Source organism: Saccopteryx bilineata, chromosome 9 (assembly GCF_036850765.1).
Source record: "Saccopteryx bilineata isolate mSacBil1 chromosome 9, mSacBil1_pri_phased_curated, whole genome shotgun sequence".
Classification (NCBI taxonomy): domain Eukaryota; kingdom Metazoa; phylum Chordata; class Mammalia; order Chiroptera; family Emballonuridae; genus Saccopteryx; species Saccopteryx bilineata.
In genome coordinates this window covers 43,455,754-43,476,331 of record NC_089498.1, presented here as the reverse complement: position 1 = coordinate 43,476,331, position 20,578 = coordinate 43,455,754, and the positions used below count along the sequence as shown (strand labels likewise).

The 20,578-nt window shown below is 37.2% G+C and overlaps 1 protein-coding gene across 1 annotated transcript in view; it reads right to left on the bottom strand.

The window, feature by feature from the left end:
* The window catches only part of LOC136313615 (zinc finger protein 850-like), a 102,933-nt gene that overhangs the window by 73,551 nt on the left and 8,804 nt on the right, over positions 1-20,578 (bottom strand). Inside the window, exons 2-5 of the mRNA XM_066244133.1 lie at positions 18,965-19,037; positions 15,804-15,930; positions 15,403-15,501; positions 3,892-4,914 (exon numbers count right to left, since the gene is read on the bottom strand). Of these exons, the coding sequence (XP_066100230.1) occupies positions 3,892-4,914; positions 15,403-15,501; positions 15,804-15,930; positions 18,965-18,982 (1,267 nt within the window). The 5' untranslated portion in view covers positions 18,983-19,037. The remainder of the gene's footprint in view (positions 1-3,891; positions 4,915-15,402; positions 15,502-15,803; positions 15,931-18,964; positions 19,038-20,578) is intronic.

Here is a 20,578-nt window from a genome sequence, read left to right as displayed (position 1 = left end):
CATAATTCTAGTGATACACTTGCTGCGAGTGCAAAATTGTAAAGGTCTGGCTGTTTTTTCTCTTCAGAGTTTATCTATTTTTATCAGTTGCATGTGTGTTACATATATAGCTTAATAAAGGGATATAAAACATAAAATACAGCCATGCCCTGCATAATGTTTCAGTCAATGACCGACTGCATATACAATATGGTTATACCATATGTAGCCTAGATGTGTGGTAGGCAACATCATCTAGGTTTGTGTAAGTAGACCCTATGTTTACTCAGCAATAAAATCGTCTAACGAGGCATTTCTCAGAACACATCATCGTTAAGTGGTGCATGACTCTGTATCCTATTTAACTGACATGATGCTTAGGATAAATTTTAAAAACATGTAGAAAATATTGGGGCTGAATCAAATGTTTTAAAAAATAACTTGGATTAACTACTTCATCTCCAAGTATTTTTAATCTAAAACTTCAAATCTAAGAAATTCTTAATTATCTTTTGTTGTACTCCCCCCTTAAACTTCCTTGGTACCAAGGGATTTGCACTATTAAAAACTCCTCCTGAAAGCCTTTTGCACACTCAGTGCTCTAATGTCCAGCACAAAAGTAAGCCCTGGGCCATTTGCTACTTGCAGTCAATATATCTTTGTTGGTTCTCATAGTTTATTTTAAATCTGGGCTGCCATTTAAAAATCAAGAGCTATCACATACTTAAAAAATGTACATTTCTGATTCTCCGAAAGTCAGAAGAGGTAGCAAATGGAGCTTGAATTTCCTCACAGCATCAATTAGCTGGCCACTGGGCATCCATTTTAGCTGTCCCAACCAGATTCATTTGCTTTTTTCTTTTTTTTGATACCTAGTTTGTTCATTTCTTTAGTATGCTTGCAACAATTTCATGAATCATACTGAAAAATAGCAATTTTTGTGTGTCCTCCCAATACACTACTAACATCAGGATTGTTAAAGTTGCCCTGGCCGGTTGGCTCAGTGGTAGAGCGTCGGCCTGGCGTGCAGGAGTCCCGGATTCTTTTCCCGGCCAGGGCACACAGAAGAAGTGCCCATCTGCTTCTCTACCTCTCCCCCTCTCCTTCCTCTCTGTCTCTCTCTTCCCCTCTCGCAGCCAAGGCTCCATTGGAGCAAAGTTTGCCCGGGCGCTGAGGATGGCTCTGTGGCCTCTGCCTCAGGCGCTAGAGTGGCTCTGGTTGCAGCAGAGCATCGCCCCCTGGAGGGCATGCCGGGTGGATCCTGGTTGGGTGCATGCGGGAGTCTGTCTGACTGCCTCCCCGTTTCCAACTTCGGAAAAATACAAAAAACAAACAAACAAAAAAAGATTGTTCAAGTTTGTTATGACATGTCTATTTCTATATAAGAATTCCTTGGCCTGACCAGGTGGTGGCACAGTGAATAGAGCATCGGACTGTGATGCAGGGGACCCAGGTTCGAGACCCCGAGGTCGCCAGCTTGAGCCCGGGGCTCATCTGGTTAGAGCAAAAAGCCCACCAGCTTGAACCCAAGGTCGCTGGCTCCAGCAAGGGGTTACTCGGTCTACTGAAGGCCCGCGGTCAAGGCACATATGAGAAAGCAATCAATGAACAACTAAGGTGTCGCAATGTGCAACGAAAAAGTAATGATTGATGCTTCTCATCTCTCTCCATTCCTGTCTGTCTGTCTCTATCCCTCTCTCTGACTCACTCTCTGTCTCTGTTAAAAAAAAAAAAAAATTCCTTGAACATCTGGTAATGTTTTGCCCCCTCCAAAAAAAGGTGTCTGATGCTTTGTCAATAGCTAGTATACGCACGTAAAATTTACCCTTTTCCTGTGTAAGAGAGTCTTCTAAGAGCTCTGAATTTCTTTGAGTCAATACTGGTAATTTTCATCTTCCTAAAAAATAATTTTATGTTTCTGAATGTATCAGAAAGAAGCATAATAATCAGTACAGCATTTTAAATCAGTAACTCTAAGGTTTCTCTATCTATATGAAAATATATTTATATTTATCCATTTTTCAAGCCTAATGTTGTTCGTATTTTCATACTTTTTCTTCAGAAGTGTCAAGTGTTTTGTCTGTACTGTTTGTTTTTATATTAGGTATTATAAGTAGTCAAAAGGTATCAATGTGAATAAGTTTCTTCCCACACATTACACACATTACTTTCCCCACCAAATCCCAAGATTATTTCATGTTTCATAAAAAAAGAAGTTATGAAAGAAAATTTTCTTAATACATTACCCTCAACGGGTCATTCTTCAATTACATATCTTGCCTGATGTTGAGTAAGGTCTGCAGAAACAATTCTCTTTAAACAAATACTAATGACAACAATGAATATAACAATGACTAGCATTCGGTGAGTATCTATTTATTATGACATACACAATTCTAAACACTTTGTATTACCTGATCCTCACACAAAATTATGAGGTAGATATTATAATTAACCCCATTTTATAATTTCTATTGAGGCACACATGTATAAAAAAAATTCTCAGAAAGGATAAATATTAACAGATAACAACTACCCTTCAGGAAGGAAAATGGGTACAAGGATAGTAGTCAAGGGCTATGTCTGTCTTATTTATAATGTTTAAATCTTTTATAAGGAAAATATATTCATGCATTATTTCTACAATTAAAAATAAAGACATGATAAAAAAAAATATGCCAAGGGAGAAAGTCCATCAGAGTACTGTGTATAACAGCAAACACTCTGGAAGAAACTACAATGTCTATCAATAGGGATTTGAGAAAATGGTATTACAGCAACACAGGAAACACCATGAAGCCATCAAGGGCTGTTTACTGAGTGCAAAGCTTTTCATGACAGTTTTTACAATAAGAAAGCCTAAATTTTATAAAGAGCAAATGTAAGTCATCTTCAAAAATAGAGGGATCACTTCTCTGTTATTAAAGATATTTTAAAAATAAAGTATTTTACAAACCATGATGTAAACAGATGGACTTTACAGTCATATAAATTTAAGATGAATTAAACAATTAAGAATATAACAATACTTGATTTGGGGGATAAACACGCAACATAGTGTAGAGATGTGTTGTAGAACTGGGCACCTGAAACCTGTATAATTATGTTAATCAGTGTCACCCCAATAAATTTAATTTAAAAAAGAATATAGACAAATTAGGAGGAAAATAAAAAACACAGGACTACATTTCAGCATGAATTCTCTAATGTTTAAGGTTATAAAGGTATTAAAAGTTGTCATTTTCAATATTTGCTACGCTGAGTTATCTGATGTCAAGAGAAATACAAATTTTATTTTTTTATTTTTTATTTTTTTTCATTTTTTTCTGAAGCTGGAAACAGGGAGAGACAGTCAGACAGACTCCCGCATGCGCCCGACCGGGATCCACCCGGCACGCCCACCATGGGGCTACGCTCTGCCCACCAGGGGGCGATGCTCTGCCCATCCTGGGCGTCGCCATATTGCGACCAGAGCCACTCTATCTAGCGCCTGAGGCAGAGGCCACAGAGCCATCCCCAGCGCCCGGGCCATCTTTGCTCCAATGGAGCCTTGGCTGCGGGAGGGGAAGAGAGAGACAGAGAGGAAAGTGCGGCGGAGGGGTGGAGAAGCAAATGGGTGCTTCTCCTGTGTGCCCTGGCCGGGAATCGAACCCGGGTCCTCCGCACACTAGGCCGACGCTCTACCGCTGAGCCAACCGGCCAGGGCCGAAATACAAATTTTATTAATGTATTTTACTTATGGAGTGTTTTTCCTACATTTTTCTTGGGCTGAATAAGCTGTAGTCAACAAATGACATGTTTCTTCATTACTCTATTTAGAAGGATTATTATCAAGATAATTCTCTGATGTTGAATAGTTTTGAGCTATAATTAAAAGCCTTCTCATACATTTTATATATTCTATGGTTTATTACCAGTACAAATTTTGATGTTGAATAAGTTGTGAGCCATAATTAAAGGTCTTCCCACATTCCCTATATTCGTAGGGTTTCTCACCAGTATGAATTCTGTGATGACTAATAAGTTGTGAACTCTGGGAATAGGCTTTCCCACATATTTTACATTCATAGGGTCTCTCACCAGTATGAATTCTCTGGTGTCGAGTAAGGTCTGAACCAGAACGAAAAGCCTTTTCACATTCTTTACATTCATAGGGTTTCTCACCTGTATGGATTCTCTGATGTTTAATAAGTTGTGAGCTCTGACTAAAGGCATTGCCACATTCCTTACATTCATAGGGTTTCTCTCCTGTATGAATTCTCTGATGTTGAGTAAAGTTTGAGCCACTACTAAAGGCCTTCCCACATTCCTTGCATTCATAGGGCTTCTCACCAGTGTGAATTCTCTGATGTCGAGTAAAGTTTGAGCCGCTACTAAAGGCCTTCCCACATTCCTTACATTCATAGGGCTTCTCACCAGTGTGAATTCTCTGATGTCGAGTAAGGTCTGAGCCACAAATAAAGGTTTTTCCACATTCTTTACATTCAAAGGGTTTCTTGCCAGTGTGAATTTTCTGATGATGACTGAGTCTTGAGGGATGTCTAAAGGCCTTTCCACATTCTTTACATTCATAGGGTTTCTCAATGGTATGAATTATCTGATGTGTAGCAAGCTGTGAGTCATGTCTAAAGGTTTTCCTATATTCCTTAGTGGCACCAAATTTCTTTTCATTATGTATGATTTGCTGTAATGTAAAGGATGGATGTTGACTAAAAGTGGGCGTGTCTTCATTGGCGTATACTGATTGACTGAAATGTCCCTTCTGAGAGCCATGTGGTTTCTCAAACTGGTCATTACATTCCCAATCATCTCTGAAACTACAGCACTGAAGGTCATGTCTTGTAAGTCTTCCCATTATCTCCCACTGGGCTGACTCTATTTCATAAATTTCCTTCTTCAGAAATAATTTCTTGGTCTCATATCTTGATCTCAGGACTGAAAGAAAATATGAAAGTAATCACTCACATTTTTCTTATTTGACAGACATAAAACTTCAATTAAAATGGAAGAATTGAACCATATTTTTAAAAAATGAACTAGAAGAGTGAGGAGAGATCATATAGTAAGAGGAGGGTAGAAATTAAGCCATTAGTTTACAAACATTCCTAAAGACCAGAGCTACTTAGGAGAGCGTGCTAAATAAACAGATAACGTAGTCTTATCTCCTTTGTTATAGGATAATTCTAATCATAAACACACATACACATACATATACATATAACAGCATGCCACAGCATAAAATGTAAAGGAAATGATAATACCTACTTAACAGAGTTGACAGGATGAAATGATTATGTCAAAGGAAAAATTCTAAGGGGTTGACTATGCCTGCAGAACTACAAGTATTTTTATAAGTGAAGTTTTATTGAAACACAGCCACACTTATTCATTTATGCATTGTCTATGACTGCTTCTAAGCTACAATGGCAGATGTAAATAGTTGCAAGAGAGACCACATTGACTACAATGTGACCCTTAATAAAAAATGTTTGCAGCCCTGGCCGGTTGGCTCAGTGGTAGAGCGTCGGCCTGGCGTGCAGAAGTCCCGGGTTCGATTCCCGGCCAGGGCACACAGGAGAAGCGCCCATCTGCTTCTCCACCCCTCCCCCTCTCCTTCCTCTCTGTCTCTCTCTTCCTCTCCCGCAGCCAAGGCTCCATTGGAGCAAAGATGGCCCGTGCGCTGGGGATGGCTCCTTGGCCTCTGCCCCAGGCACTAGAGTGGCTCTGGTCGCGACAGAGCGACGGCCGGGAGGGGCAGAGCATCGCCCCCTGGTGGGCAGAGCGCCGCCCCCTGGTGGGCGTGCCGGGTGGATCCCGGTTGGGCGCATGCGGGAGTCAGTCTGTCTCTCCCCGTTTCCAGCTTCAGAAAAAAAAAAAAAAAAGTTTGCTAGCCCCTGGTTAGATCTGTGTTGTCCATTACAGTAGTCACTACCATATTATCTATTTAAACTGAACAATTAAAATTAACTAAAAATTCAAATTTAATTGGCACTATTCATATTCCTGGTGTTCAATAACCAAAAGTGGCTAGTGGCTACCATACTGGAGTCACAGATATAGAATATTTCCATCACTGCTGAAAGACTATTCAACAGCATCTGTCTAGATTCAGTAATTGTAGATCCACAGTCTCTTTAACAAATGATAAAAGAAATAAAGGGTAGCAATCCAAATGGAGGAATAGCTTAAGAAAAGTCAAATGTTGAATGAATCTACCATGAGCCGTAGATAGGGAGGGTTCTTTTGAGGCTAGATATATGTCTGGGGCCTTGGAATTCTGTGGTGCTGACCTTACCAGAAAAGGACTTAACATACACGTAAGTACTATGGTGGTGCTGACTGACTGAAAGGAAAGGCATTGAAAGGCTCAAAGACAAGAAAAGAGAATATAATGGAAGGTATGTATTGATACTGAAAAATCAGGGGTACAAGAGTCAGTTATATGGGCTTTTAATTCAAACTCAGTTAATTACAAGCATTTTTCTTTGTGCAAATTAGTTCATCTTTCTGAGTCCCCAATTCTCTGCCTATACAATAAGAATGATAACTAGCACAATCACTGTGAGGATTGGGAATAATATATGAAAAGTATTTGGTATAAAATAATTGTTTTGGATTTGATATAGTATTATGAAAGAATTTCTACACAAACATGAGAATGTTAGGCAAGTGGAGTACTTTGAAAAGCATACTATGGACCCAGAGGGAAACCTCAAGCCAGTGAAGTGGAAATCATTTTAGCACCATCATCTTCCTCTTTCCCTCATATAATGATTCAGCAAATACTCTCTAATCTTGCTCCAAAATATAGTTTGAAACTCTTCCTTCTGTCTTTACTACCCAATATCAAATCTCTCTCCCACTGACTATGGAATAGCCTTCTACCTAGTGTTCTCACTTAAGGTTTACAATTTTGAACCCACATCACTAAAATGGCACTGCCTGCCACTGGTGTGCTTAAAATTCTTCAATGGATTCCCATGATATTTTTCTTACAATAAAAGCCAAACTCCTAAACATGGTCTACAAAGATCTGGATGATCTGGTTCCTGCCTGCCTCTTTAACCAAATCTCATACTATGCCCTGTCTCAACTGGGGCAGAAGAACAGAGGGTTGGAGAGATATCTGTTAAAAAATAAACCAGTTAGTTACCTGATACATCTGAAGAACTGTATTAGTAACAGATAAACAGAAAAATAAGGCTGTCTCAATGAAAACAAAGATTAATAGCATGAAAATAAACAGAGCTCAGCAATAAAAATGATTTACTTAATAAAGAGAAGTGAATAATGATTTAATTTTAAAACTGTGATATAATTATATTTGGAAGATGAAACAGGATGTAAAAGTAAACTATTATCTTCAAATTCCACAGTGAAAAGTCAATCACTAAAACTAGAATTTTTAAAAATTCTCAGATGAGAAAGGATAGAAATGGTGACCAAAAAAAAAAAAAAAGACAAAGTAATGGGAAAAGTATCTGGAAAATAAACATAAAATATGAGTCCCAGAAGGAAAGTATGGCAATGATACAGAACCAAAAATAAAACAGATTTCCAGAGCTGAAGAAAATTTTTAGTAACCAGTGGTTCCCTTCTGTGCTGAGTAGGATTTATGAAGAAAGATTTTAGCTACTAGATATATCTTGGTAGAATTTCTGAGGTTCAAAAAGAAAAAGTGAAAGGAAACTTAGAACTAAAAACCTAGAAGCAGCAGGTTGTATCCTACTCACAGGTTTGTGTCTGGTGATCCCCTCAACAATTCTCTAAAGGTCTGAAGTTACCAGCCTTGAGATATCGGATTTAATAAAGAAATATGGACTTCTGGCTTTCCTAAAAGACTGGCATCCCTGGACTTACATTATCACATGACAGCTGCCTCCTGGCCTTAACAAGTTCTTATCCCTTTGAGAAGACAGTATAGCCTTTCTCATTAGCCACTGCCCCTACTACTTCCTAATCCCACATGGTAACTTAGGTCAGTCAGTTGCCTTGTACATCAGTGACATTGCTTTCTTGTTTTCACTTTCATTCCTAAAGAGTTTTTGCTGGATATAGAATTCTGGGTTGACAGTTCTTCTGTAAAATATAACCCTGTTCCACTTTCTTCTGGCCTATGCAGTTTATGAAGTGAAATCCATTCATTAAAAATCAGTTTCCCTACAAGTAATGCATTATTCTTTTATGGTTCTTTCAATACATTTATCATCGATTTTCAGCCATTTGATTATATGTCCAGGTATGGATTCCTTTAAGTTTATCCTTTCTGGGAGGTGGCTTAGCTTCTTGAATTGGGGTATCATACACCAATTTTGGTAAGCCATTATTTCTTTAAACAGTTTTTTCAGTCCTGACTTTCTCTTGTCCTGGGACTTTAATGACAAAAATATTAGACCTTAGTTGTTATCCAACATGTCCCTGAAGTTGAATTCTTTTTGTTTTGGGTATTTTTTTCTGTTATTCATATTGTCTAATTAATTTTGACCCACCTTCAAGTTCACTAATTTTCCTCCATTACCTGCATTCTCATATTGAGACTATCCAGTGGGTTTTCAAAAAATTGGCCATTGTATTTTTCAGTTCTGAAGCTTCCATTTGCTTTTGAATATCTTCTTTTTTTTTTAAATTTAAGGATTTTACAGAGGGCAGGGGGAGCAAGAAGTATCAACTCAAAGTTGTTTCACTTTAGTTGTTCATTGGTTGCTTGTTGTACGTGCCTTGATCCAGGCAAGCCTAGGGTCTTGAACCAGTGACCTCAGCATTCCAGGTCAACAATCTATCCACTGCACCACCACATGCCAAACTTTTTTTTCCCTAAGATTTTATTTATTGAATTTTAAGAGTGGATGGGGGTGGGGAGAGGAACAGGAAGCATCAGCTTGTATTAGTTTCTTCTTATATGTGCCTTGACCAGGCAAGCTCAGGGTTTCAAACCAGCAACCTCAGCATTCCAGGTCTATGTTCCATCTACTGTACCACCACCGATCAAACTGTCTTCTATCTTTTAAGTGTAGTTTGGTTAGATTATATAAATTCTATATCTATTTTTTAGGCATTAAACCAAATACTGTCTCCTATTCCATAGGATGCCTTTCATTTTCTTGATGATTTCCTTTGCTGTGCAGACGCTTTTTAGTGTGCATTTTAGTAATACTTGTTTACTTTGGCTTTTGCTGCCTTTGCTTTTGTGTCCAATCCAAAAACCCTAAGGTTGGTGTCATGGAGCTTACTACCTGTTTCCTTCTAGGAATTTTATGGTTTCAGGTCTTTTGTTCAAGTATTTAATCCATTTTGAGTTGATTTTCTGTGTATAAGATTGTGGTCCAGTTTCATTCTTCTGCATGTTAGTCAAGTTTTCCCAACATCTTTATTAGGGAAACTGTCCTTTCCCCATTGTATATTCTTAGCTCCTTTTTAATAAATTTATTAACCATCTATGTGTGTTTTTATACCAATACCATAGAGTTTTGATTACACAGTTTGGAATATACAGGTGACCCCTGAACAACACGGGTAAGGGGCGCTGACCACCCGAAAAGTTACAAATCTGCAAATAATTTAAGTCAGCCCTCCACTTACACAAATTTCCAACCATGGTATGAAAATAAAGCTGATACTTGAACAACACGGATCTGAACTCCACAGGTGCCCTTAAATCAGGGGTCGGGAACCTTTTTGGCTGAGAGAGCCATGAATACCACATATTTTAAAATGTAATTCCATGAGAGCCATACAATATGTTGAACACTAAATACAAGTAAATGTGTGCATTTTATGTAAGACCAACACTTTTAAAGTATAATAAATCTCGGAATTCTTTTTAATAACACTGTTATGCTGTTGCTAACCAATGATGAATAAAGTACTTCTTACCATTAATGCGACTTCTGGTGCTGCATGGTTTTGCTGATGGCTTTGTAGTCTGGTTGATACATGGTGAGGTTAAGCTTCATGCAGGCGTTGAGACTTCCATCCATTAAACATAATCATAGGTTGGTCTTAAAGTTCTTTAGATGTGAGAAAGACTGCTCACAAGCATACGTAGAGCCAAACATTGTCAGTACAGCAATACTCACACGCTGCAGTGTGTGGTATGTGACAGGAAGCGCATTCTAAGTTTTGACAATCAGCTGTTCTGTGGGTTGAAGTTTTCATTTCTCCCTACTTGTGTTTGCTCACCAACTCTGCTTGCTGTCGTGCAAGTCTTTCCAAATCTTCATTCAGTGACTTGAACTTATCCACCCACATGTCTGAGGCCTTCAGGTCAGCAGCTTGTAGCTCAAAATCTCTGATGGAGACACTGGGGATGTAACTCAGGTTGGCGCTGTCCACTGCACACTCATGTGGATGGGTGATGAACTTAAAAAGACGAGTGAGCTCACGAAATTCTCCAAAGCATGCTTTGAATGACTGCAGGTTAGATGTGAAGCCCGCTAGCTGCTGGAGATCAAGAAGTTGAGCAGGGTCACTTGCTGTGCATGCATCTTTAAACTCTCCCAGTTTTTCAAAGTGTAGTAAACGACCTGTTTCAATGTCGGCGATGAAGAGCTCAAATGTACATGAGATAGTAGAACTTCAGGAGCCACTCAGTGTTAGCTAACTCAGGATGCTTGACGTTTTCCATTTCAAGAAAAGTACAGATTTCACTCAGACAAGCTGTGAAACAGCTGAGCACCTTCCCTCTTGACAATCAATGCACACTGCTGTGCAGAAGCAGATCAGGATAATTATTTCCAACTTCTTCCAGCAGTGTTTTAAACTGGCAATCATTTAAAGCTCAGGCAACAATAAAGTTGACCACCCGAATGACCAGCGACATCACCTCACCAAGCTGCTCGCCACACATCTGAGCCTCCCCTCTTGTTGTCTCTTTCATAGGCAAAACAGCAAGACTTTCCTCATGTACTGTGTCACCGACAGCATACCTTGCAATCACGCTGAACTGGGATAAATGGCTACGTCTGTTGACTCATCCAAAGCGAGAGAAAAGAATGGTGCTGCATTTATGTCCTTCACTTGTGCTGCCTCAATTTGATTTGCCATCATGATGGTGCGATCGTGAACAGTCCTTACAGATAGAGGCGTGTCTTTTATTCATTTGATTATCTTGTCTTTATCCAAAAAGTCGTCAAAAAGTTCATTGGCAACATCAAGCATGAATGTTTTGGCATACTCCCCATCTGTTAATGGCTTTCCATTTCTCACAATTGCTAAAGCACTAGCAAAACTAGCCGAATTCCAGTCACCTTGTTGGGTCCAAATATGGAGTTGCTGCTGACTGGCTTGCACTCTGCACAGTAGCTCTTGACGTGCTTTCTTCCTGCTGTTCCCTGCTGGATATTTCAATGCAAATGTAGTATGGCGTGTGTCGGACTGCCGCTTTATATTTGACCCTTTCATTGATGCAATTTTATTGTTGCATATTAGACACACTGCAGAACCTGCTTTCTCCACAAAGGTGAATTCCTCTGTCCATTCCTGCTGAAAAGTACGATACTCCTTATCTTTTTTTCTTTTAGCCATCTTCTTCATCAAAAGGGTTTCTGCAATTAGCTAACTGACTTGATTAAAAGGAGGGAACTTTACTTTCTGACCTCACAACAACCCATGTACGTTAGGCATTATCCAATAAAAATTTGATGTTGTCCCAGAGGACAGCTGTGATTGGCTCCAGCCACCCGCAACCATGAACATGATCGGTAGGAAATGAATAGATTGTAATACATGAGAATGTTTTATATTTATAACATTATTTTTTAATTAAAGATTTGTCTGCGAGCCAGATGCAGCCATCAAAAGAGCCACATCTGGCTCGCAAGCCCTAAGTTCCTGCCCCCTGCCTTAAATGTTTAAATGAACCCACCCAGTTCAAACTTGCATTGTTCAAAAGTCCACTATAGCTTGAAATCAGAAAGCATGATACCTCCAGATGCCTCCTTCTTCTTTCTCAAAACTGCTTTGGCAATTTGGAGTCTTTTGTAGTACCATACAAATTTTAGGACTGTTTCTATTTCTCTGAAAGTTGCCACTGGAATCTTGCCAGGGATTGCACTGAATGTGTAATTCCTTAGTGTAGTAGTATACCCAAAGAACTAACAATACTAACCCTTTCAATCCATAGGCACAGAATAGCTTTTCATTTCTTTGTGTCTTCTTCAATTTCTTTCATCAGTGTCTTATACTTTTCAGTGGTTATATTTATTCCTAGGTATTTTATTCCTTTTGATGCAATTGTAAATGAATTTGTTTTAAATTTCTCTTCCTGAGTGCTTGTTATGAGTGTACAAAAATGCAACTAGTTTTTGTATATTGATTTCGAGTCTTGCAATTTTACTAAACTCATTTATTACTTCTAACAGTGATTTTTGTTTTGTTTTTTTTTTTGGTGCAGGTCTTTAGGGTTTTCGGTATACAATACCATGTCATCTGCTTTCATTTCTTTTTATTGCCTAATTGCTCTGGCTAAGATTTCCAGTACTATGTTAAATAAAATTGGCAAGAATCTTGTCTTGTTCCTGAGAAAAAGCTTCCAGCTTTTGTCACTGAGTATAATGTTAGCTGTGTACTTGCCATATATGGCCTTTATTATGTTCAAGTTATGTTCCCTCTATACTCACTCTGTTGAGTTTTTAATCATAAATGGATGTTTTTAAAATTCAACATTTTAAATGAAACTTTACTTAATATAATTTAAAGTTCATATGGAAGACCATAAAGACAAATAAAACTACAACATTTTGAAGAGAAAAGTGGAGGGATCTGTTGTATCAGAGATCAGAATGTTTTATGAAAGCAAGAGAATTAAGCCAGGGATAGATTTTAAAAGTTCATGGAACAAGAGAGAACTATGTATAAATGAAATTTTAATATATGAAAGAAAAAGCATTGTGGATCAGTAGAAAACAGATATACTTTTTATTCAGTGGGGCAAAGATAATTTGTTTTTTATATGAGAAACAATTACAACTGATCTCTATTTCACGCCTTTCATAAAAATCAATTCCAGTTACATTAATAGGACTTGAATAAGAAAGTCTGAACATAAAAAATATAAGAAAACTGCACTAGGGAAAGGTTTCTTAAGAACCCCAAAGGTTTGAAGCATACAGGAAAAAGGTAGAATTTTTTATAAGCTATATATTATGTAACTACTAAACATATAATTTAACCATACTAACACAGAGAATTACTGTTCATCAAAACATATCATAAAAAAGCAAATAAAGAAGCTTCAACTGGAAAAGATGTCTATAATACATGTTACTAAAAATTAGTATCCAGAAAATATATAAGAAATTCCTACAAATCTTAGAAAAAGACAAATAGCCTAATACAAAAGTGATCAAAGTGGTATCACACAGAAGAAACACTAATGTCTAATGGCCAAAGAACTTATGGAAAGGTAATCATCTTCAGTGATGACTAGAAAAATTTAATTTAAAACAGTGAAATAAGACTTTATACTCATTAATCAGATTGTTAAGATATTGAAAAAAATCTTACAATATCAATTATGGGGAGAGAAAATGACATAAACACTTGAAAAATAGTTTAGTTTTACTTAGTAAAGCTGAGTAAGTATGCAGGCCAAGACCCAGAAACTATATTCCCAGGTACATTTCCTAGCAAATCTCCTATACATGCAAATCTAGAGATTTACATGTTATATTTTTATGTTATTATGTTATATATACCCTACTGTGTTTATAATTATATTTTATAACTATACTATCTTTTTAAATAACAAACTTAATGGATAAGTTGAAGAGCCAAAAGCTCATAGCTGAATATATAAGTGACTCAACAGAAATCAAACTAAGGAATTCTATGTAAAAGCAGCATATAATAGGAAAACAGATGAAGATTAAAAGACATTGGAAATAATCCAGATGTTCTAATGTCCGTTTAATAAGAGCTTAAGAGAGAAAAGAGGAAATGGTAGCAAGGTAGTATTTAACGATATGACTGCCAAGGACTTTCTATCATCAAAAAAATATAAGTCCTCAGGTTGAAAAATATACCAGAAGTACTGCTATACTTCTTCAGGTACCTGCACAGATGTCATCATAATGGAAAAACTTTCTTTTACCATGTCACATAAAATAGCACTGTCTATCCCCTCTTTCTACTTTGCTTTTCTTTTTAGCATTTACTACTACCCGATTGTTATATATTCATTTAGTTGTGTATCTATCCCTGCACTGGAGGGCAAGTTTAAGAATAGTTTTTTCACGATCTGTTCACTACTGTAACTTCAGTGTTAACACTAGTGCTGGGTGTACAATGGGTACTCAATAAACCTATACTGAATGTGTTCTGTTTTTCCTCCTTTATACCAAATCTCTTTATCTTTACCAGCTCTAAGTTCTCAATGGAAGCACAGAGCCTTTAATTCCCATATTCTATGTCAAGTCAATGACATGCATGCTCAACTATTCTCCTCTGGCCTCTTTGTGGATCAGCGCCTTTTCTACATCTTTAGTCCTCATTTTCTGCTGAGCTCCCTATTTTAACTTCTTTTACGGTAGTTCCACTTTGTAGAAGTTATATATAGACATGTCCTAGTAACCCTACAAAGCTACACATTCTATAACTACTTATTTCTTTTTCAATATCCTCAGCACCTAGAAGGTATCTTACAAACATTAGGAAATGGTAAATGTTCATTAAAAGTATGACTGGCCTGACCAGGTGGTGGCGCAGTGGATAGAGCATCGATTTGGGATGCTGAGGACCCAGATCAGAAAACCAGAAGTTGTCGGCTTGAGCGCAGGCTCATTCTACTTGAGCATGGGGTTGCCAGCTTGAGTGTGGGATCATAGACATGACCCCATGGTCACTGGCTTGAGCAAGGGGTCGCTGGTTCAGCTGGAGCCCCCCCTCATCAAGGCACATATAAGAAAGCAATCAATAAACAACTAAAATGCCACAACTATGAGTTGATGCTTCTTATCTCTCTCCCTTCCTGTCTGTCTCTCTCTATTTCTGTGTGTCTCTCTCATTAAAAAAAAAAAAATTAAAAAAAAAATATATATGACTGAACCAATAAATATGTGAACTACTCTATCTAAAAAAACTCTAAAGGAACTAAATCTTTGACAGTGTAGAAAAGGATGTATTTCAGGAGACAATGATGCTTTTTTTAAGGCTAATAAGAGGATGAGAAGCTGGTAAGAAACTGTACATCCAAATAGGAATAGAAGGGAGTATCATTGAAGAGGATTGAAGAGAGCACCAACTAATTAGAATTAGGAGAAAAGTGTAAGAGGAAAAGAACACTGCCAGAGGTCATTTGAAAGCTTATGCTGAGAAGAGTTACTTTTGCATGAAAGATCGAAAGCTAGGGGGAGCTTCCCAGATAGCATCTCAAAGGTGCAGTCTCTCCACTGAACAACTGGGTCGTTACTGCCATACCTCACTTACCTGGACACTGGCCTCCTGCTCCTTCTCTGCCAACCAACCAGGGCTCCTTCCCCTGCTCCAAGAAGGAGATCACATCTGGTTTAGAAATAGAATGTCCTGCTTATAAAAAAGTAATGAGATATGTTTATGATAAGAATGTCCCAGAATTCAAATCCAGTCCCTTCATTAAAAAAATAAAAGTCAAAAAAAGGTTTAACAGATTTATGAGACATAATGAGGACTTGAAACTTCCCCCATAACTCAATGCAGCTTCTTCCTTCTCACTCTATAATATTAAAACATTTCTCTGGGAACTGGATTAGAAACCTAACTGGTTATTTGAAAGGTAGGTGAGTATTTCACCCTGGAGGAAGTAGACCTTTTGAGGGCAGAATCTGATTAATATGGACAGATGTCCTTACCCATTGAAACCAGGTGGTTGTAATTCTCCAACATCACATCTCTGTATAAAGCTCTCTGATCATCATTCAGGCATTCCCACTCCTCCTGAGAGAAATCTATGGACACATCACTGAACATCACTGACTCCTGGAACAACAATCATGTATATGACGATTAATTTTCTTAAAAATGGTTTTGTGAAGCAAAGAGAGAAGGGAAAAAAATAAAGGTAGAAGAACTGAAAAATAGCAAGCTTATAGAGAGAGGCTGAATGCTTGGGATGCAAGCAGAGGACCGTAAACAAATAAGCAAAATGGAATCAATGTGCTTCCATGACATTGCATTTCCTCCACACAAAACTACCTGTGTATAGTTGGACACTTCCACTATCTGCATAAGTCTGGGAAGGTCCAAAGTCTACTAAGAGGAGATTCCTAATTAAATGAAATAGTATATACAAATGCCTAACACAATACTTGTCATATAATACATATGTGCTTCTTTCTCTCATCTTTTTTCCCAAGTACTAAAAGTAAAATTTGAGAAGGGATAAAGAGAAGACATTAAAAACATCCAGACAAGAGTAGATCGTATCAAAGACATTGGAAATTAGAGAGGCAACAGGATTCTTAACAACACTGCTAAAATTAAAAAAGAAGAACAATTCAATCTTCTTATGGAAAAAAAAAAGATATTCTTACCAAGAATGCTATAACAGAATTCTATCATTCTTTTGTAATGATTGGAAAAAAACATTCCTAGACATAAAAGGACACAAGCACAATTTCTTAGGAAACTACCAGGGATGTGCTCCACCAAAATGGGGGAGTAAGCCAGAAAAGAGGAAGACATGTGAGTCAAGAAATAGGTAAATCAACACAGGAAAACAGTGAAGGAATATCCCAGGAAATAAAAAAGAGAAGTCTCATGACAACTACAATAAGCTACAGATCAACGAGACTAGAAGGGAGCAGGGGTAAGCAGGGAATGGAGATGGTAAGCAGGGAAGGGAGATGGAAATCTCCATGTTCAAAAGAAAGGACGTGTTTGACCAGATGGAAAACATATTAACTGGCATGTGACTGTGATTCTGGAGATTTTAGATAAAAATACACAGACAACTAAGCAAATGTGGGGGAATAAATTAAGCTCAGGAAAAATGAAAAGTTGTAATAGATTAAAGCCAAGATAGCTCAGCAGTGAGTGGTATCTACAATCCTAATATTCCGTACGCTAATGATTTAACCAAAAAATATAATATAATTAATAACAGAATCAGAGGAAATGAAGGATATAACACAGGAGTACAATGTCCCTTCCACTCTGTAGTAAGTCAAGAGATAATGAGTAAAATTGATTAATCAAAAGATAGCAATTAGCCTGACCAGGCGGTGGCACAGTGAATAGAGCATCGACCTGGGCCACTGAGAACCCAAGTTTGAAACCTTGAGGTTGCCAGCTTGACCACGGGCTCATCTGGCTTGAGCGCTGGGTCATCAGCTTGCCCCTGGGATCATAGACAAGATCCCATGGTCGCTGGCATGAGCAAAGGGTCACTGGCTCAGCTGAAGACCCCCCAGTCAAGGCACATAGGAGAAGGCAATCTATGAGTTTATGCTTCTCATCTCTCTCCCTTCCTGTCTGCCCCCCTCTCTCTGTCTCTCTCTTGGAAAAAAAGAGCAATTACACCACATTCAAGAGTTGAAGGAGAAAAGAGTTTGGGGTCTGGGTGAAAAGGTGAAGGGATTAAGAAGTACAGTTACAAAATAGTCACGGATGTAAATTACAGTATAGGAATTATAGTCAATAATATTAATATTATAATATCATAATAAGTATGCATGGTGCCAGGCTGGTACTTGAAATATCAGGGGGGAATCGCTTTGTGAATTATACGATTGTCTAACCACTATGGTTTATACCTGAAACTAATATAAAATAATACTGAAAATCAACTGTAATTAAAAATGTAAATTAAAAGAAAGAGTTGAGGATAGCCACCTTTTGGGAATGGGACTGGTGATAAAACTGGAATAGTACTACTTCACTTGTACACATGTGTAAAATGACTTTTAAAAATATTTTATCTTAGAAAATCAAGTTTGTGTACGATTGAAGACTGAACAATTCTAATGTCACATTATTATGTAATACGTTAATCCTTATTACAACAAATTCTTTCCATAAGCATATTTTTCACCAAATAATATTTTATTATGTGGATATAAATGGAAACTTTTCTTTTGCTTTCAGACATTGAGGCTATAAGTGATCTTTAAAGACCTCCCCAATAGCCCAGTTTTACTTATAATCCTAACCATTGTTCAACTATAAATTCCCTTTGTTCCTGAGCTATAGGAAATTGATGGAGATCATTCCATTATTAAGACTGAACTCAAACAACACATTTTTCTCACTGGAAAACCGAGGTCTGTAGAGATGATCAGGGCTTTTCTATATGAGGTAACTTAAGTACTCATTTTCATCCTATCAAATCACTGTCCAAGCAAATTATATTCATTAACAAATGAATTAAGATTGCTAGCAGAAGTCTAAGACAGAAGATGCTGAAGTACTACAAAATGAGTTTGTAAACATTGTTTAAAAGAAGAGGGGAGAACTGGGTGGGAGGGCACTGGGTTGTTTTGGAGAAAACGGGGTCAGTTCCTGAAGGGGCACCATGGTAACCAGTGTAAAAAAAATTTTTCCCAAACCTGGTCTCAGCCAGACCATTTTTATTTACATCATGTAATTCATAATCTCTTTGTGGAAACACATAAGGCCTCTTAATAAAATGCATAAAGAATTTTCTTTAATCTGATCAATACCTCTTCAGAGAAACTTGCCATCCAACCACCTGACCCTCTAACAGTTATTGCAAGTTAAAAGTGTATATAAAGATTTTTAACCAGATAGTCTTTTCTTTTTCCCAAGAATCATTATTGAACCACTTCTTTTTTCTATAACTATCTCCATAAACAGAGAACTACTTAAATTGGCTTATTAGAGACCTTTTTCAAAAGAGCAAAGGTAAGAGAAGTTTGGCATTGTTTCTAACTAAACTGTCTGAATGTTTTTTTGTTTTTTAAACACCAAAAGGCATCATGATGAGGAAAGCAAATGTTTACATGAACTAGGAATATAAATGACTCCATTTGAACAGAAGAAAACAGCACCTCACCTGAGCCATGGCTTTCATATCTGCAGAAAAAGACTAGTCCTCGTCTGGGCTCCTCTTTTGGAAAATGACAGAACTGGGGGAGACAACAGAAGCTACATTAGATTCCACTTGCATTATAGCTCTACAAATGATCGCTTCCCCTATGTTCACTCCCCACAAACACCTGAGTTATTAGTGAGAAGAATGGGCAAATATCTTATTATCCCCAACTCCAGAAACCTCAGGCTTTGACTAGAGCAGGATAGATTTGAATAATCTGATATGGCTTGGAGAATATAGTTTGCACACATACATCCAAATATATAATTTTTAACATAAATTGTAGCATATTATACATACTGTTATACATATTTGCTATTCTAACTTAATGTATCGTGGACTGGATCCCTACTAGTACATACAGAATTACAAAATTCTCTTAGCTAAACTGTGTATCATTAAACAGATATACTTTATTGAACCAATCTGTTGCAATGATCATTTGGGTTGTTTGCAGTCTTTCACTGTAACAATGTTGTAGTAAAGATCTTTGAACATATCATTTTACCAGCACATGAATTTTGAGTAATTCCTAAAAATTGATCATAATCATTTTGATCTAGACATACAATGGTCAAACCAGTTTTCAGTGATCTTGGATTTTATAATCTGGTCCCAAGTCCTGAGCAAGAAACAACTGATTGATAAACCAAGTCCTAAACAAGAAACAACTGATCTAAACCTGCCTTAAGAGTCTTGCGTTAAGAAAATAAATCCAGAAAAGCAAACAAAGTACTATTTCTGAAACTTTAGTAAGATTAAAATGAGCATAATAGGAAGCAATTAAGATTATAGAAATTAACTATACCCACATCACTGATGTTTTAGAATAGCTTTTGACTTCATGTAAGTAAAGTAACCAAAATTTTAATAATTATGTATATTTTATGTGTTTCCCAAAACATTTAAAATGTCCAAAAGAATAAATTATACTAAAATACTAACAGAAGTCTAAATTGCTTAAGGAGAGTAACTGATTTGTGATTTGTTTAAACTTTTAAGAAAAATTTTTTTATTAGATATAAGAATATAATAAACAGCATTATAAAAGTACAAAAGGCAGTGAGCAGTCCTCTGTATGCACAAAGTTCCTTGATCATTAAACAATTTATTAATAATTTCATGTAAAACTAAATACTCAAGAAGCAGCACCATGTTACTAATTATTTAATGGTGACTCATTGCATTTCCCCAGGTGTATAGAGATTCCAGGAAATTAAAACCAAAATAATCTATGTATCTCTTCCTTAAAACCTGAAAGCATTCTTTTTAATATTATTATTACTATTTATTAAGCTCTAGCATTCTTTTACCAATGACATAACCTATGTACCAGGCATTGTACTAAATACTAAAAAATCAATAGTAATCCAGAAGGACTTGAAAACAAAATTGCTTCTCCCATATTTTTCATCACTTCGTATCTCCCTTTTTAGTCTCTCCTCCTGGCCTTTCCCTAATTAATGGGACATCTCAAGAGTTGCACCTTCCAAGTAGACTGAGCAGGGAACATTCTAACTTCAATACCTCCTTCTACCTTTGTCACATTCCCAAACCTCTCCATCTGCCCTATGA